Consider the following 19,832-nt stretch of genomic DNA (forward strand, 5'->3'; position numbering starts at 1 on the left):
ACTTCAGAATACAAAATGCCAAAGACAGTAAGATAGGAAAGCAGCGTGGAGAAATCTGAAACTTCTGAGGCAGTAGATGATAGAAGTGAGCTTTCCAATAATCAAGCTTTAGTTTAGAAGAACTCTGTTCTAGGGCCTAGTCATTTGATGGACAGCAACTCCTCTCGAAAACACTCTACGTGTTTGGGTTTGGGTTTTTTTTGTTTTCTTTTAATGGCATTTAAGTGCTTACTGCGTGCCAGGCACCGTACTAAGCTCTGGAGTGGTCAAGAGATAAGTGCGTTGTACACAGTCCATATCTCACTTGGGGCTCACAGTCTTTACCCCCATTTTACAGATGAGATAACTGACACATTGAGAAGTGAAGTGACTTGCCCAAGGTAGCACACCAGACAAGTGGCGGAGCTGGGATTAGAACCCAGGATGTTGGACTCCCAGGCCCGTGCTCCTTCCATTAGGCCATGCAGTTTCTCTCTAGGTTTCTTCCATTTTAGATTACTTGCTCTTGGGCAGTTGAATATGTGACCTAATATCTGAATTTGGAACTAAAAGACACTGACGGCACACAGCAACACCAAAGCGTAATTTCAGACACTTTGCGACATTAAGATTGCCTAAATTTTTTTTTTTTGTATAGTTCTGTATTTAGAAAAAAAAAATAGCAACCTTAGTTGAGGGACACCTTTAAGAGGGCAGATAAGAGTTTAAACATGTCTTCTGGAAGTAAGCTTTCAGTTACCGCAGGTCTCGAGAAAAATGAATTTTCAAAGTTCATTTCAAAAATATTACCGAACACCACACTTGCCTCTAAGTTGATAGAGACGGCCAAGAAATCAATCATCCCTGGCAAACTGCGCACGGCTAAACTTAGCGTCATGAATGTTCCCTCAGGATACTTGGTGAACCTGAAGCTCTAACTGCAGGCACCCTCTCTCAAAGAACAGTGTGTGATTGAAACAAACTGAAGCCCGTACCTATGTCCACTGAGAGCGAAAGCAGCACTGTTTTTTATGAACTCCAAGTAGACGTAAGAGTATTTACTAAGCGCTTACTGTGTGCAGAGCACTGGACTAAGTGCAGAGAGAGGATGCGCTGCCGGGAATTGGATATGGTCACGGGTTCTCAGTGGGGAGAAGGGACTGCAGACAGACACATCAAGGATGATGAAACACTAAGACACCACACAGAAAGATAAAATAAAAACAGTAGTAACAGGATGGTGCTGTGGCTAGAGAAAGTGGCTTGAGAAGCAGCATGGCGTAGTGGGTAGAGCCCGGGACTGGGAGTCGGAAGGTCACGGGTACTAATCCCGGCTCCGCCACCTGTCTGCTGGGTGACCTCAGGTGAGTCACTTCCCTTCTCTGTGCCTCTGTTCCCTCATCTGTAAAATGGGGAGACTGTGAGGCCCATGTGGGACAGGGACTGGGTCCAACCCCATTTGCTTGTTGACACTCCAGCGCTTAGAACAGTGCCCGGCACATAGTAAGCGCCTAACAAAATACCGTAATAATTACTACAGGAGCAGAATTTTAGGCTCCTCAAGGCTCAGAGTCCAGGAAACACAAGCCACAGCAACCACTATGGCAGCCACCAGTCTTCTTGGGGATGTCTCTAAAGCGCGCTGACATCATCTGTAAGCACAGTCCACACCTATTCAGGAGGGTCACTGTCTTTCAAGGAACCTCTGAGAGCTCTCGGCCACTACCAGAGATCAACTACCAGTGACGCTACTGATATCGAAGCCAGAGTATTAAAGCCCCTAAAGCAGCCGAGTCAAATACAATTCTGGATGAGCCACAGCAACCTCTCGCTTAAGCCTGACCAATGGGATCTGACGTGACTCAAGACTTCGGTTATAAAAATCCAGAAGGAATCTGATGAAAGGAAAACGTATATAAATATATTCCAAATGGCTAACTTTGGGAAATCAAGGTGGGGCGGTCGACAAAAGCCCTGTCATCAAAGCTTACGATTCCTGGGGCTACTTCTTCGCTTGCACGTTTGCCTTCCTAATTTTCACCTTTAAGGTTTCCACGACCACAACAATATTCTACGGCCGAAAAATCTAGAGGGTCGGTGAAACTAGAAATGACACTGAATCCATCTAGTTTATTCTATACACCAAGAGAATGGCCAACAAAATGCTAATTTTTCCTTTTCTTGCCAACGACATGAAACCAAATGTAACTCAGGCAGCTTTCCAGACACCAGATGTAAATGCGCAGCAAATCGCCTGTATTTGATTTTTCAAGCAGCACTTAACGAAGAATTTCCGGAAGAAAGGAAAGAATAAGGCACGCCAAGATGTCTGGTACTTTAGTATTCACTAATCCTAAAAAGAGTTCAGGATTTGGGTGCATTTACATCTAAAGGAAGTCAGAGTCTTTAATGCAGTAAATCATCAAACACTGCCAGAAAGGCATTTTCAATGTACAGTGAGTAAATGTAATACGTACTTGCTAGAGGAAATAAGTTTATGAAATAAACGCTCCTCTAATCAACCCAATATACTCTCATTTTGAGAGGAAAGATGACAGTGACCATGCCAGGAATTGAAAGGAAAAATAAAAACACTTTAGTGAACGTGTTCACTCTCTAGCAAACTCCATTTCCATTTACAGTACAATTTCTACTGGTCAGTTAGTAATTTCAATTCTCCATGGGTAAGTTGACTCTTTACCCTTCTTAAAAATAATGGAAGACACATATTTAAATTACTTCACAAACATGAAAATGTTAGTAGCCATCTACCTAATGGCTACCAAACAAGCTAATTATCTTTTCACACGCAGCCTGACTTTACTCCATAGGGAAAAAGAGTTCGCCCTCCAGGATAATGTTAACCAAGAAAAATAGTTACAATGGGCCACTGATTCCACAGACAGACACTGCTCTCCTTTCAGACATCTCTGACACTGACAAAATCATTGAGCTACAGAAAAAGGAATTAATTATCTTGACTTGGCTCTCCCGTCAACGAGAACTAGACTTCTGCAGCAGCGGCAGCAGCCTAGTGTCAAAGAGAGCTCATTATACCTGCTTTGCCTTTCTGTATTTTATTCTGATAGTACTGCCATTCCAACTGAGGGTTCGTTCCCGGACGTAAAGGTGCCCGTCCTCCTCCTCTGTGGCTGGTGACGGCTACTGGTTTTCCTGGAGAGCAAAGGAACAGAATTATTCTTACGTTAAAAGGCACGCATGAGAAAAGCAACTCCTACGTGATGTGCTGCACAAGAAAAAAAAAATCCTGAAGAGTTTTTACATCCTCTACTGATTTGAAAGGACAAAAGGAAAAAGAAAATGCAACTCTTCACAGGGGCTGACGCCTCCAGAAAGATATATCGGCAACGGCACTCGGCCACGTGACTAAATCAGAGTCCCGCAAATGAAGGATACAACAATTTAGCTACATTTACTTCAAAATGGAAAGGAACACTCTGTTTTTTTTTAATTCCCATGCTTGGCACTGAGAAGTGGCATTTCAGGTCACAGAAATTAGTAGCTATTTGGAAAAGATACAGATGTGGATAGGGAACGAATAAAAGTAATGAGATGCACAGAGTTCTAAGACTGCTTCGTTTAGTTTTCTTGCCAGATCATAATTCTTTAGAGAGCCTTTTGGAAAGAATGCACTAGCAAAGTAGGGGTTACCAGAACACAGCTGAAAAGTGGTTATAACATGATGTGTGGCTCTGCCAGGAAAGCTTTATCAAGCTCGTTTCAAGCAAAACGACAACACTGCGAGGCAAAAATAATCCCGGGAGTTATTAGCATCGCAAAGGGAAGCAATTACTACTATGTCCTAGAATGCCAGCACCTTAATAATGAATAACAATTGTGCTATCTATTAAGTGCTTACTATGTGCCAAGCACTGTACTAAGCACGGGGGTAGCTACAAGATAATCAAGTGGGGCGCGGTGCTTGCCCCAGACAGGGTTCACATTCCTGGTTGGGTTAGGAGGGAGAACAGGCAAACAGGCATGCATTCATTCATTCAGATTAAGAGAGTAAAGTTCATTAGATGGGGCAAGGAAGGGGGCCACTGGTGAATTTAGAGGGAGTGATCTCAATGGGGTGAAGAGAGCAGCAACCAGATTGTAGGGAGACAAGAGTGGAGTTGAAAGACTGGAGGAAGCAGGTGTTTATTTTCATCTGCCCGAGGAATTCAGATAGGAAGGGGAGCAAGGATAGAGGGTGACAGCGGGTGGGAGCCAAAGGAACTTTTTCGAGGGCAGAGGGTAGACTTGAAAGCAGAAAGCAGATCCCTTCCCGAGAGATGTCGGAGAAGGATGAAGAGAGTGGCTCTGGAGGAGGGACCCGATTGGGAAGGTGAGGGGAAAACTCTGTGGAGGTCTTCGCCTGATGGTTTGGATTTCGTCGACCAAGAAGGCCATCGGGCTCAAGAAAACGGGGGCAATGGGGATAGTAGCCATGGGCGTCAATCAGTGGGAAGCCATGTTCCTAAGCAAATATGGGTGAATCTGAGGTGGCCAATGTCATTACATTATATTAGTAAATAATGTGGACATGCAGAAATACTCAAGCTAAAGCCCCAACGGCTGGTTTCCTCATAGGATACGGGAATTATGACATTTACACTTACCACTAGAGCAAACTAATCACAAAAGTTCACTAATAATAACTGTGGGATCTGTAACCTCTCCCCCTTCCGCATCACCTCGACTCGCTCCCTTTGCTCTTTCCCGCCTCTCCCTGCCCCACAGCACTTACGTATATATCTATCATTCTCTTTATTTATATTGATGCCTGTTTTCTTGTTTTGATGTCTGGCTCTCCCCACAAGACAGTAAGTCTGCTGTGGGCAGGGATTGTCTCTCTTTATTATTGTATTGTACTTTCCAAGCGTTTAGTAGTGCTCTGCACACAGTAAGCGCTCAATAAATACGACTGACTGAATGAATGTAAGCCCTCAGCACGTGCTAAGCAATGTACACAGCACGGGGGTAGTTACAGTATATGCAGACTGGACACTGACTGTCCCACATGGGGCTTGAAGTAAAAGGAGTGAAACAAGAACTGAATCCCCATTTTACAGATGAGGAAACTGAGGACCGGAGAAGTCAAGTGACTTGCCCAAGGTCTCACAGCAGGCAAGTTCATTCATTCATTCAATGGCATTTATTGAGTACTTACTGTATGCAGAGAACTGTATTAAGCACTTGGGAGAGTACAATATAACAATAAGCAGTAACATTACCTGCCCACAATTACAGTCTAGAGGCAAGTGGCGGAGTCAGGATTAGAACCTAGATCATTGGACTCCCAAGCCCGTGCGCTTTCCACTAGGCCACATAGTTTCCCTGACTAGCTCCAAGGTCTAAAGGCAATTTGGTTTCTGACTCAACACCCCAGCTGACAGACGTCGCCAGCAGAAGAAAACTCAGTTTTGGCAAGATGGGGAATTGTAAGAAGCACCCTTAAGTCCACTAAAGAATTAAAGTTCCATTGGTAGACACATTCTTAAAACATGAAAGAGCCTCAGGAATATAACGAAAATACTAACCTTTGAGATCTGGTCTATTTCTAATTCCCACTGAGACAAAGAAGCAATCCATATCAACATGCATTATACAGCTCTGATGCCTGGGTGAGCTCAACACAGATACATTACCTAGAACGAAGGAGAGAGAACTTGATCCTTGATCTAAATTTTGACACCCCAAACAATAGATGCTTTCATGCTTGATGGTAATACTAAAATTAAAAAAAAATTCCAGAGTGATTTCAATGGCCTATAAATAAAAAAAATTTGCCATTTGAATTCTGAAAATATCAGTGACACCAGCACAATGTGGAAACTTTAGTTTAAAATACCAAGTGTGTTTCTGCCAACTAAAGAATCACGAGCCATGAATTTCCACTCTCCAGGATCACAATTAACAAGGTCTGTTTTTTTCAAAAATAACAGCTCGGTTACTAGAGATACTGCACTAAAACCTCATTACAGATGCCGAGCATGTTAAAGTGATTCATATAGGGGAGCTTTTAGGTTTTGGTTCCTAGACCTAGATACACAATGATTTTTAAATGGCCACTTTCCTAGTCACATGCATGACTAGGAAGAGTAAACATTTCTTAACAGAGTTATCTTTAAAGGGACCTGATTCCAAATTGCCTAGGGTACGCTCATAAGACACCCCAAACAGCCCATTTATGATGGCTTTTTTCAGTCGCGGCGCAATTCGAAGCTAAACCGATACACTATAAACCCGGGTGAGAATACATCGCAACACTGCTTTTCTGAAATGTTACCACAGCCTCAAAAAACATCTCTCTGAACTAGATGTATTTGGAAGGAGGGAAAGGAAAAAAGAAAAGTTAGAGGCAACGAAATTGTGATTTCTGGTGATACACATAAGATAGAAAGGCACTTTCCCCCCCCAAAAAAAGTTCACTTGGCTTTTCCCCAAGAGAATTAAGAGTCCAAGGAGAAAGCACTGATGAAACAATATCAGTTTAAAATGATCTACCCTGCTTATATTTGACACCTAAAACGTAACCCCCGAAACTACACCAGCACTTTGGGAGTAAAATTCCAGCACCACTTTTTCTTAACCCTTTCTAACTCAGAAATGCCTTCAGATCACGAAATTCAGAGTCCTCCTTGGGAATCCCTTTCAAGATCCCCGATAACATCAGTGTGTTGCTTCTTTCTTATTTAATTGCACACATACACGTGCAACCCAGAAAGCTCAGCGTGACGGGGCGAGTCTGGGAAAAGTGACCTGTAAACTCCTTAAGGAGCACTTCCAGGCTTCTGGCTGGCGGTGGGTCAATCCTTGGGAAGACAGAGGGCTGGAGACATGTCCCCAGCCTACTCTCCTTGCTTCGCGTGTGCCCTCCCCCAGGAGAGGATGCGGAGCATTTAGACGGTAAGCTCGCTGGGGGCAAGGAACGTGCCTACCAACTCTGCTGCTCTGTACTCTCCCCAGAGCTTCGTCCAGTGCCCTGCGCACCGTAAGCGTTCAATAAACGCCATCGATGACAAGGAAAACAATCCAAGCTTTATACCTAGAATTCAAAATATTCACTGTGGATGAGCGATCACCCCGGTGCTTAAATCCACACCTGGCTCAAGTTTAAAAGGGCTAGAGAGGGTTTGGTCTTACAAAACAGACCTCAAATCTGACTAGGTGATTTAAAATCCTTATTCATATATTAAATAAAACACAGATCTTGGTTTAGGCGTTTCCACCAAAAAATCAGGTGCACTACGAAACTCAGCGGTCCCTGTAGGCAGAAAATTATGAGAAAGTTTAGTCACAATCAGATACGGATTCACAGCATCACGAGTTGATCGAGCGCGATTATCTCGTAGTAAAAGGTGCTTCCGACTAGTATCTACCTGTGTCGGTTACTACAAATGCAGACCTGCCTGCCTTCAACTTTTTTAACTTTTCCCTTCCCGGAAAAACACCGCTACTTTGCCTCTGCAAGGTGTTGACAAATTCAGTCAGTTCGCACTTCCACGTTGATAAGTGATGCAACCGGGAGCGAGAGTAAAAATTTGAAATAAAGTTGCCGTCTGAAGGTCTGGGCGGTGTGGAGGGAACTGCCTTGCTAAGAGACGGTATGGCAGAAGTGCTTTTTGTGCTTGAAGGCCCCTGAAGAGTGGAGTGCTGAGCACCGTTTATTTTAGCGTGGCTGTGCAAAGGTGACGATGGGAATGAATTATTCATAGTCCTGTGTGGATTCCACACCATTTCTGAATTCCCGTTGCTCTGAGGCAACTGCTCCAGGGCGCGGTGCCTCAAGTCGACGCTGCCTGCCGCCATCTTCTCCTCCTCTGGCGCTGGCGCGGGGCTCGGAGAAAGCCTGCTTGCCACGCGGCGACCCGAGGGCCCTGAGCAGTCCTGCGTCTTTAAGGCACCGTTAGAGCTGTGAGTGTGTCCATTGAAAATGGCAGTGCTGTCTCTGGGATGCTGAACTCCGTTTGGTTTCCGCCCAGGAAGTACCTGCTCCAGCTCTGTAGACGGAAGATCGGCGCTTGGATCTTCCTCGTTCCAACGGCTCAGTCCATTGATTTTCACCTCATTTCCCGTCTCAAACTTCTTTAGGATGTGATTTCTAAAACGGAGAGAGAAAAAGAGACATTACCCCGAATATCCCGCCGGCGTTTTACTGGCTCGGTAGCGTAAGAGCGGCTACTGAAAATACGTCCCTTCCGTAACCCTTCTTCCCACCCGTTCAGACAAAAATAGCACCTTCGGGGCGGGACTTAGGTTTGTAAACTCCACCTTTCGGGGGAAACTTGGTCTTTCAGGGCAAGTTGCAAGAAGGTACCATAATCCTTCATCAACTGGATGAAATTCTGGATGACTCTGGGTTGAGCTGGACTACTGAAAATCAATTTTCCTTTGCCCTGTGTCATGGCCTTTGAGGTACCTAAAGGCAGTCTATGAAGACAATAAAATGGAAGTGGGATAAGGGCTCTGATGAGGAGGCGACTTCCTGGCTCTGATACCAACTTGATTCCCGCCTTAGGACAAACCGCTTACGTAAGTGAATCCTTTATAAATAACTGGAAAACCTATTAGGTGTTTCTCCACCACCACCATGGATGCTATACAAAACTTAATCTGAAAAAGGGGTATAATTATTTTGATTTCCCTAGTAAAGGCTTAGCCCCTAAGGCCTGAGCACGTTTGCGGTTTTGCAGAGGGAAATAAATGAAAAGGGAAAGATACTTTTAGAGGGCAAAGGAGAATGACATTACATGAACGGGAAATACGGCCCTCCGGAGATTAAAAAAAACCAACAAAAAACCCCATATGGGCAGTATCAGGGGATGAAAACGCTACATACTGTGACGTAAAGTCAAAAGGGCTCTACAAAATATATTTGGAGGCTAAAGATACCAGCGGAGAGCAGTCGACTAGTAGTATTTACTGAGTGCTTCCTGTGTGCAGTCCACCGTACCAAGAGTTTGGGAGAGTCGACAATAATAATAGCGATATTTGTTAAGCATCTACTATGTGCCAACCATAGCGCAAACTGCTGGTTTAGCTACAGGATAACTAAATCTCGGACAGTTCCTATCCCACCTGGGGCTCGCGATCTAAGCGGGAGGGAGAACCGGAAAACTAATTCCCCAATTTACAGACAAGGAGGCCGAAGCAGAAAGGTTAAGTGACTTCCCCAGCTCGGTGGTGGGGCGGGGATTAGAACCCCGGGCTCCTGACTCCCAGTCCCACAAGTCCCCTCTGCTTCTCTGAGACAGCGGAGCTGCTTGTTTTAACAAATTAGTAGACATGAAACTTTATACTGTAATGGGGGAAACCGACACCAAAATAAGGTACGGGTAGGAGGAAGCAATAGAGAGTAAAGACACATGTCCCCAAACGTGGGGAAGCCCCCACCCCATCCCACCCCCAGTTCTCAGGTGGCAGACATGTGATGAAGTGGAATTTGAGAAGGGGGAAAGAGATAGGGTGGGGATGAGAGATTAATCAGGGAAGGCCTGCTGGAGAAGGGCTTTGACGGCGGGGTGGACAGTGGTCTGCCGGACGTGAAGGAGGGGAGGGGTCCGGGGAGGTAGGCATGAAGCAGGAGGTCGGTGGCGGGAGAGATGAGAATGACACACGGTGAGCCGGCTGGCTGGACAGGGATGAAGTGAAGGAGCTGGGGCGCGGTAGGAGGAAAGAGATGATAGGGAAGTGGAAGGGAGAGATGATTTGAGTGCTTAGTACAGTGCTCTGCACATAATAAGCGCTCAATAAATACCATTGATTGAGTGCCCGAAAGCCAGTGGTCAGGAGTTTCCGCTTGGTGTGGAGCTGATGGAATGGGCAACTTCTGAAGGTTTTTAAAGGAGCAGGGCTACGTGCACAGAACAATGTTTTAGAAAAAGGATCCGAGAAGCGGTGAGGTATGGCCTGGAGGAAGAAGAGATTGAAGTCGGGGGGGAGGTCAGCAAGAAGTGGCAATTCATTTTACAAAGATGCAGTAAAAGTCGGAAAAATTCCCTGCGTTTAAGTTTCTGAATCAAAGTGTGTTGTGACTGATAACTAAACTAGCAGTTCCTTATATCCGCACCTCTGAACTTCGGCTTTGCCAAATAAAAATGGTCAGCCCGCATAAAAGGTAAACAGGAAATTCGTATGCAGTGAATTAATCGATCAATCGGTGGCATGTATTAAGCGCTTACTATGTGCAAAGCTCTGTAGTAGGCACTTGGGAGAGCTCAATACAACAGAATTAGCAGACGTGCACCCTGCTGAAGTTGGATTTCATTTTACTCGCCCAGCATAAAGTTTAATTGATCCTGCCTGGGCTTATTTACTGGCAAAGTACCACTACTTGAGAGGTAGCCCCACGCTTTGATTAAAAGGGTTAAATCTAGCATGATCATTTCTCTCTCATTGTGAAACAGATTTCCTAAAAATATCTTAAGCTGATCAATCAATTCTCATCTACTGTGGTGGTGTTCTGCTCTTAAGTACGTTGAGATCACGGAAAGTTTAACGGGAGGTTTTCAGTCACATATCTGCTAACTCTCCATCAGTAGAAAATAAGTAGATTTCCCCTACACCTTAGAGAACATACTGGTGAACCTTGCAAAAATAAATATACTGACTGCTTTCACTTTGGGAAAACAAAACTTTCACTGCGTACACCTTACTGTGACAACGGAAACAATAATCGTAAAAGAAAAATAATCATCACAGAAAGCAACAAACAGCGTTATTAGACTTTTCCCTAGTTAATTAGAATCTTAGTCTTTTGGAAAATACATCCACCTCCCAAAGCAAGCAATTTAAAGTAATACAAGAGAAAGAGGCTGGTAATAATTAACCACCTGAAATGCAAGTAAAGGCAGCAAGCCAATTAATTGTGATAACCAATTTACCCAGGATTATAGCAATTACACCTCAAATCAAAGATACTGGCAAAAAATATATTTTTTACACCATTCATATGGCAGAAAATCCTCTCTCCCCCCAAGACAATACATTTCTGTACATAGCAGGCATATATACAACACACATAGTTTGTTGTAGCTTTAATTCACCTTCTGCATAGTTCAGAATATACTTTCGTATCCATGCATAGTCAACATTTACATCGTCTTATCATTCGTTGCCATAAATTAAACGTCAAAAATCTCAACTTCCCTCCATGACTCCACATTAGCCCCACGACTGCACTACAGAAGTGATTTTCAGCTTCCATCCCTTAACTAACGGTCGTCAACATCGGATTTTTCAGAATGACACTTCCGAAGGAGAAGAGGCCAAAAGAATCACACCGCCAGTTAACTTTAAGTCAACGTTTCAAAGGGGACGCTTGGAGCTCCATCCGTTCAGATCGTCAGCGCGATAAAGAAAAAAGGACAAACTGGTTTGTCTAGCGCACACTTACTCAGAAGCCGTCGCCGACAAAGCAAACGACTTAATTTCTAAGACGCCGGGGCGGGCTTTCGGTGGAGTTTTCGTAACCCGTGGCAGGTTCTGTGTGTGTTCCTGTTCTAGCACTCGCCAGCCGGCGAACGCCACACCTGGGGGCGTACTCACGGAAGCCGGCTCTTTAGTCCCCGCTCAGAGCTGGCGGGCCTCCAGCTTTGTCTGTTCCGTATTCCCCGCCTAGAAACACTTACACCCTCTGGTTGAGCTGTTTGGCTCTATTGCTTGGACCTGGCAAGGGATCCTCGGGTTTGCATATGGTATTAAAGTTGAGGCCTTTCGGGACACCGGGCTGCTTGGTGTAGAGCTGATATGGGATGGACGGGAGGAGACGGCCGGCTTTGATGCTGAAACAAAACAGAACGAAACGGTTTTACGTTTCCAGTCCGTTGCACTTAAACCAGAAAAACAAAAAAACCACTGCATGTCACGCTGGCTTCCTTCCTCTTGCTTTGGCTGGCCGTCGTGTACACATTATACATTAATACTGTATACTATACAGACGTATAATACCGACGGTCTTGCTGGGTTATCGGAAACTCTTTCACGCCCGCATCTGGAGTTTCCGGCCAAGCGACGTACAGCGCTGGAGGGCTAGGGGACGGAACTCCGTACCGGTTTCCCCCAGGCTTATTCAATTCCCACCTGTGCATTCTTTGCCGGCGTGCATTAATGGTCCGCACGCAGTAAGCGCTTAATAAATAATATTACTACTATTACTATCTCTCTCACTCCCTGCACTGGGGAATCACCCACTTTCACACCTTGCCACTTTAGTCACTGCCCAGACTTTGACGAGGCCCTTCTGCCAGAAATAACTTCAATCGTTATTTAAAAATCTGAGGAGACTTTCCTCCTGGATGGGGAACGAACGCATTTATCCTGGTATTTCTTGCCTACATATTCGCTTGACTGTCTGACCCGTGTTCTCTTGATCGGTCAGTCAATGGTATTTATTGAGCACTTGCTATGTGCAGAGCACTAGACTAAGAGCTTGGGAGAGTCCATTACAACAGAGTTGGCAGTCACGCTCCCTGCCCACTAGGAGCTTACAATCTAAGGAGGAGCAGACATTAAAACGGATCCGTACATAAGGGTTGTGGGCAACTGATGATTTTTACTGAGCCCTTAATGTACACAGAGCACTGTACTAAGCGTTCAGACGAGAACCCGGAGTCAGTAGGCATGATCCCTGCCTTCTGGGAGCTTGCAGGGGAGATGTACGCTAGAATACATTACAGAGAGGGGAAACAGCAGAATATAAGGATAGGGATAGAAGTGCTACGGGGGTGTGACCTGGAGCAAGCCACTTAACTTCTCTGTGCCTCAGTTACCTCATCTGCAAAATGGGGATTAAGACTGTGAGCTATACGTGGGACAGCCTGATAACCTTGTATCTACCCCAGCCCTTAGAACAGTGTTTGGCACATAGTAAGCACTTAACAAATACCATAATTATTATCGGGTGAATATCAATGTGCTTGAGGGGTACAGACTCAAAAGCATAGATGACTCAGAAGAGAGGGTGGATAGGGTGGGATATGAGATGGTATGGACGGCTTCCTAGAGGAGACATGATTTTAGCAGGGCTTTAAAGATGGGGAAGGTGGTGGGATTTTGGAGAAATCTGCAGGGTCGCCCGGCTGCTTGTGCTCAGACAGCCCCTCATTTTGAACCTTTCGATAATCATTCGCCTGGAAGTCATCTGTGCTAAGGAGATATGGCGCCGTACAACTTAGACCCGGCACACGACCATTTCTTCCACCACTGCACGCTCCGAACACATGGATGTGCACGGCCGAGGGAACATTCCCTAATTCCTCAAGAGTTCTATCCCAAACACACTGGGAAGATCTGCCTTCGGAGAAGAACGGAGATCATCATTTCCACAGCTCCAGGCTGCAACCCCTCTAGGCTGTAAGCTCGTTTTGGGCGGAATCTGTCTGGTTTTTGTTGTACTTTACTCTCCCAAATGCTTAGTACATGCTCTGCACATGATAAGGGCTCAATAAATACAAGTGACTGAATGAACCCTTGTACTGCCAGTCACCTCACCTCACAGGTCATTTTGTTGGCTATAAGAGATCTAGACGACAGCACAGACGGGTTGACCAACTGGTTGTTACCCTTTGAAAAATCTTTTCTGAAGCCTGCCCTTCTACGGGGAATGGGGAAGGAAGAGAAGGCGTGGGGGAGAAGGCCTTCGGAGGCTTTTTGGGAAGTCACCCAGGATACTGATCAAAGAGAAAAATAGCCTTGAGTTAACTTTCTGGGTATTTGCATACTTCAGCCGGGAAAGAGAAAAGGGGGGCAGGATTAAAAAAGCTCACCCCACTAAAGCAGACTGTACTTGGACTTTACCTTGAGAGGAGAGAATCAGCAGAAAACTCAATAAACAGACACAATGATAATAACTTCAAATAGCAACCGGAAAATACCCTCATGTCTACACAAGTGCAGAAATGTTCAGGAGCACATCAAAGTTTTCAGACACAGTCCATATACACATCACGCCCCACCCCATCTACACACACATCATCATCCCCACACTCAAATGCCAATTCCATCACAGGTCTTCTGAGGTGCACACTTAGAGAATAGGGAAAGGGCACGTCAAATTGGACAGAAGGCTAGTCGGGGGACTGGAAAGGAGGAAGAAAGCTGAAAGCTCTGGAGGGCCACTAGTGTTTTTGAAGGTATATTCGATGTTGCATTTACAAGCATATCACTGTACCAGCATCTGATTCCCCAAATCCATAAGCAGATTGAGGTACTAAAATGTTTAGAGTACTCCTGTTACACAAAAAAACCCCTAAATGCTCCCCTAATTATGATTGGAACAAGGAATATACTTTTTAAACCAAACTTGTTTACCAAACAGGGGCAGGAGAGGATGCTTACCTTTCCACAATCCATTCTGGTCGAACTACTTTTTCCCCTTTCAGTTCTTTAATTTTGGCGTTTGGAAGATTTGTGGCTATAATGTGCGTTGTTTTGGATCTGGAATAGTACACGTGGTACTGACCTCCATGCAACATCATTAGCTTCCTCAATTCATCAGCAGAAGGATCTATTTTTTTTTTTAAAAAAGGAAGAAAATATTGGTGGTGGGTAAAACATCAGACCTTGAGGCAGAAGAATTGGACTCTCTGAGCTCCCCAAGTGGAGTTGTGTCTGCACTCATAAGAATTTTCTTGGCAAAATGAAGGCTATAGATTTACCTCAGGTTACAGCCACCCAATAATACCTATAACTCATAGTTGCAGCTTCTCTGGTTTGACCCCAGGCTTCATTCAGTCATTAAGTCATTCAATCGTATTTGTTGAGGGTTTACTGTGTGCAAAGCGCTGTTCTAAGCGCTTGGGCGAGTGCAATACAACAACAGACACTTTCCTGCCCACCAAGAGCTCACAGTCTAGAAGGGGCGAGGCATCCTACTCTACATAAACTCTGGGGACAGAGCCGCTGTTGTCTGACGCCTTGAAGGTGCACGGTCTCAAGGCACAATGTGTTGAAGTCACAGTCTCTTGGCCATCAGCTAAAATTTCAGGATTAAGAAGCCGTGCCTCGTTTTCGACAAACTGTATAGAGTTATAAAAACAACTGAAACAGGTTATAAAAACAATGACCTCAAAGACAGGACTTCAAAAACATACAGAGGTGCTAAAGGAGGAGTTGGTTTGCTACAAGGTAGTTTCTGAAGATGGGAAGAAATGTTCTTCCCCTTGACTCTGTTTATTGCCATTGTTCTCGTCTGTCCGTCTCCCCCGATTAGACTGTAAGCCCGTCAAACGGCAGGGACTGTCTCTATCTGTTGCCGACTTGTTCATCCCAGGCGCTTAGTACAGTGCTCTGCACATAGTAAGCGCTCAATAAATACTCTTGAATGAAAAGAAAGCTGTTATTGGACCTAAATCGAACCAAGTTGATTGAATAGGCTTCAACGTCTGTAGCCTCCTGAAAAGAATCATAATTACACTACAATTCCTAATTTCATTAAGATGTTATGCTCTGAATGACTTTAAAAGAGATTAAACAATAGTTTAGGGATCCTTAATGTACGAGTGTACAGCACATCAAGGAATTTCATATTTTTCCAGAGGTTGTGAAATGGATCCCAATTCATAACATAAATCAACGGGAAAATTTATCTCATGATACACAACCGCTTTCAAGGACAGCATTGCAGATAAATCATGGGGTTCGCAGACTTGGCTACATCTTCACAAACCACAACCTTTCCCCCCAACGGAAACATCTCTTTGACGGGCAAATATTTCCGAAAGAGAACCCCGCATTTCAATAGCTTCAAATAAGACCGATATTTATGTAGGTGTGAGGACACTGCAGATCTTTTAAACCTTTCTATTACCTCCTAACAGGGTCCAGTTAAAACCTTCAGTCAAAATGTTTAAATGATTCTGCTTGTTAAAACATTTCCCTTGCTTTTTCTCTACTTCATCTCTATTCCCATCTCCCAACACATATGCATACATATGTATATATCTGTAATTTACTTATTTATATGAATGTCTGTCTCTCCCTCTAGTCTGTGAGCTCATCATGGCAAGGAATGTGTCTGCTGTTACACTGTACTCTCCCACCAAATGCTTAGTACAGTTCTTGGCGCAGCACACAGTAAGCGCTCAATATATATGACTGAATAAATGAATGAATGAAAGTCCAGACCTGCCAAATGAAGATGTCTGCAACTCAAACACACCATCTAATAATAATAATAATAATTAATAATTGTGGGATTTGTTAAGCACTTACTAGGTGCCAGGCACTGTATTCAGCGCTGGGGGAGATACAAGCAAATCTGATTGGACACAGACCCTGCCCCGCATGGGGCTCACAGTCTCGGTCCCCATTTTACAGATGAGGTAACTGAGGCCTAGAGAAGTGACTTGCCCAAGGCCGCACGGCAGACACGTGGTTGAGTTGGGACTAGAATCCGGGACCTTCTGATTCCCAGGCCCGTGCTCTACCCATCATGCTGTTTGCTTTCGCTAACCATCTGTCAGCGTTACAGAGATACAGTATGAACTTAAAGAACTGAATTGGTTTTCCCAGCCCCTATGATGTACATGTGATTTCTGAGGTATTCGGAGAAAAATGATTACATAGTTCCAAATGGGGTTAAAATATAAGGAAATATCACAGCTCATGTGGTCAGTGACTCCAAGAGGAAGCAGGGGAAAATTATCAACTACTAACCAACTTCCCTCAGGGGTGAGGGGTGGGAGCTGTGAAACCCAGAGAGCCCAACTGCCCGGGGGAATCCATCCAATATCCATCAATCAATGGAATTTACTGGGCGCTTCCTCTATGCAGAGCACTGTACTAAGCGCTTGGGACAGTACCACAGAGTTGGTAGATATGTTCCCCGCCCCCAACGAGCTTATGACACTCGTTATCCAGTAATGCTCAAACTTTCATTCATTCATTCATTCATTCAATCGTATTTATTGAGCGCTTACTGTGTGCAGAGCACTATACTAAACGCTTGGAAAGTACAATTCAGCAACAAAGACAGACAATCCCTGCCCTCCACGGGCGCAGTCTAGAAGGGGGAAGAAAGGCATCAAAACAAGTAAACAGGCATCAACTGCATCAATATGAATAAAAAGGATTATAGATATATATGGATCATTAATAAAATAAATAGAATAAATACTTACATATATACACAAGTACTGTGTGGGGGGAGGGGGCAGAGCAGAGGGAGCTAGTTGGGGTGATGGGGAGGGGGAGCTGAGGAAAATGGGGGGCTTTTCTACTTCTAATCCGGTTCTGCCACTTGTCTACTGCGTGAAACTTCCAGCAACAGTCCCTGCGTTTTCAGCTTGGGTGATTAGACAGTAGATGTTACATCAACATCTTGTCAAGTGTATAAACAAAACAGACCAAAGCAAATGGTCCTATGCTCCCCAAAGCTCAAAAATTAAGCATTTCATTATTTAAAAATATTCTCATGGGGCTCTCCATAACAACTCTGGGGGAAAAAACCCCCTCCATTTTAGGCTCTCGAGGACGGCAAAAGTGTACTCAGCGAAAATAAATTGTGCATGGCTGATTAAAATGCTTTCCGTCCACCCTAGCATGCTGCTTGGAATTAACTGTTATCTTAACGAACACTGAAAGTCTTCGGACGGACAAAAGCACACCCGGTTCTCCCGCAGCAAGGGAGTCTGGGGGGGCCGTACAACCTTCTCGTAAAATCCTGCATTAAGGAAAACTCTCGTCGGAGTATCAACCGCATCAGACGCTGCGTACACACTTTATCCAACGCAGACTCGCGGTGTCGGGGGAACGTTTCCAAGTTTCCCAACACCGTGCCAGTAGTAAGCTGGAGTAGAAATAGCATTCGCTACACGCTTACAGTGTGTGTGCGCAGAGCACTGTCGTAAGCGTGGGGAAAGAACGCACAAGTGAGAATTAGACAGAGTCACTGTCCCTCGGGGAGCTCAAAAAAGAAAAGGAGCAGCAGCAGAGAAGCAGCGTGGCACAGTGGATAGTGCACGGGACTGGGAGTCACATGGTCATGGGTTCTAATCCAGGCTCTGCCACCTGTCAACTGCGTGACCTTGGGCAAGTCACTTCACTTCTCTGGGCCTCGGTTTCCTTAGCTGGAAAATGGGGATTGAGACTTTAAGCTGCTCGTGGGACAGGTACAGTGTCCACACCAACTGTAACCAGCCTAGCGCCTAGTACAGTGCCTGGCACATAGTAAGCCCTTAACAAATACCATCAGTATGAATTATTACTATTAAGAGTTTAAGGGGAAGAAGGTTTTGGAGTTAGATACATCAGGAATTCCAGACCACGCTGAACGCACACATTATGGAAGAACCGAGCAGAATACGAATTTCACGAACCAAAGACGGGAGGAGGAAGAAAGATTTTAAACCAAGCAGTGACGTGTGCCAGAGGGGACGTATTCGGGAACTGAACTTTTTGTGTCAAACGCTTTTCCATAGCCCTGACTCCTTCCCTCTGCTCTACCCACCTCCTGGCTCCACAACACTTGGGTACATATGTGTACATATTTATTATTCTATTTATTTTATCAATGTTGGGCATATATCTATAGATCTATTTTTACTGATGAAATTGTTGCCTCACCATTGTTTTGTTTTGCTGTCTGTCGCCCCACTTCTAGACTGTGAGCCCATTGTTGGGTAGGGATTTTCTCTGTTCCCGAATTGTACTTCCAAGAGCTTAGTACAGTGCTCTGCACACAGTAAGAGCTCAAGAAATACGACTGAATGAATGAATGCATTAAACCCTGCTCTGGGCAGGAATTGACCCTCTTCTTGTGGCTCTGAGTTTTTGTGTGGCCACAAACAGCAAGTTCCCGTTGTCATTCCACGCCCCTTGCTGCCTCTTCAGCTCCACCCTGTCTTCCCCACTCACATGCCTAATAATAATTATGGTACTTGTTAAGCACTTACTATTTGCCAAGCACTGTGCTAAGTGCCGGGGTAGGTACAAATTTAATCAGATTGGACACGCCTGCAAGTGAATTTCACGAAACACAACTTGACATTTGCTAAACAGCTAGCATGTAAATTCCTTGGGAGAGGGATCTCAGCCACCTACTCTACTGTACTCTCCCAAGCGTTTAGTACAATGTTCTGCACACAGCAGCCCTCAATAAATATCACAGACTCACTGAAATATGTCAGCAAAAATTAATTCTCCCCTGAATCTCTGGCCAGATCACTCTTCACCCCAAGTACCAATTTCCTTAACCGAGTAGCCAAGTACAAAACACACAGAATTGTAAAACAAAATTTAACACTTTCTACTCAATATCTATTCATAAACTCAAAACTTTTGCCTTCTAGACCAAAGAACCGTGGTCTGGTGGATAGAGCCCGGGGCTCGGGAGTCAGAAGGACCTAGGTTCTAATCCCGATTCCACCACCTGTCTGCTGCGTGACCTTGGCCAAGTCACTTCTCCGTGCCTCGGGAAAAACAGGGATTAAGACTGTGAGCTCCGTGTGGGACAGGGACTGTGTCCAACCTGATAAGCCTGTATCTGTCCCAGTGCTTAGTACAGTGCCTGGTGCATTGTAAGCACTTAATCAGCAAGAAATGGATGTTGTCTAATTAATTTACTACCAAGGCCTTCAGAATCACTACCCACCGGGAACACTTCAAATGCAGATCCTCAGAAGGACAGGGAGCATCCTCTTACACACAATGTTTTGTTCCCAACGCACTTTACACTCACTCACTAATTACTACTACTTTACAATATTCAAGTTAAAGTGGCATTATCTCCTTTCTCCTAATCAGGGAAGCAGGATCACAGGAGTTAAATTCTGACAGAGAATCGGAATTTAGAATTTCTGATTCCTTGTGCCTGGTCTTTAACTGAAAGGAAAACCACCACTTCC

General features: G+C 44.7%; 1 protein-coding gene across 7 annotated transcripts in view; it reads right to left on the reverse strand.

Annotated features, from left to right (window-relative positions):
- REV1 (REV1 DNA directed polymerase) overlaps positions 1 to 19,832 on the reverse strand; it is a 72,802-nt gene that overhangs the window by 26,097 nt on the left and 26,873 nt on the right. For 3 of the 7 annotated variants that reach the window (XM_029048111.1, XM_029048108.1, XM_029048109.1), the window contains exons 4-8: positions 14,326 to 14,494; positions 11,619 to 11,771; positions 7,368 to 8,089; positions 5,526 to 5,633; positions 3,037 to 3,153 (exon numbers count right to left, since the gene is read on the reverse strand). In XM_029048111.1, the coding sequence (XP_028903944.1) occupies positions 3,037 to 3,153; positions 5,526 to 5,633; positions 7,368 to 8,089; positions 11,619 to 11,771; positions 14,326 to 14,494 (1,269 nt within the window). The other 4 variants (XM_029048114.1, XM_029048112.1, XM_039914889.1 and 1 more) reach the window with 4 other exon arrangements.

Source organism: Ornithorhynchus anatinus, chromosome 20 (assembly GCF_004115215.2).
Source record: "Ornithorhynchus anatinus isolate Pmale09 chromosome 20, mOrnAna1.pri.v4, whole genome shotgun sequence".
NCBI lineage: Eukaryota > Metazoa > Chordata > Mammalia > Monotremata > Ornithorhynchidae > Ornithorhynchus > Ornithorhynchus anatinus.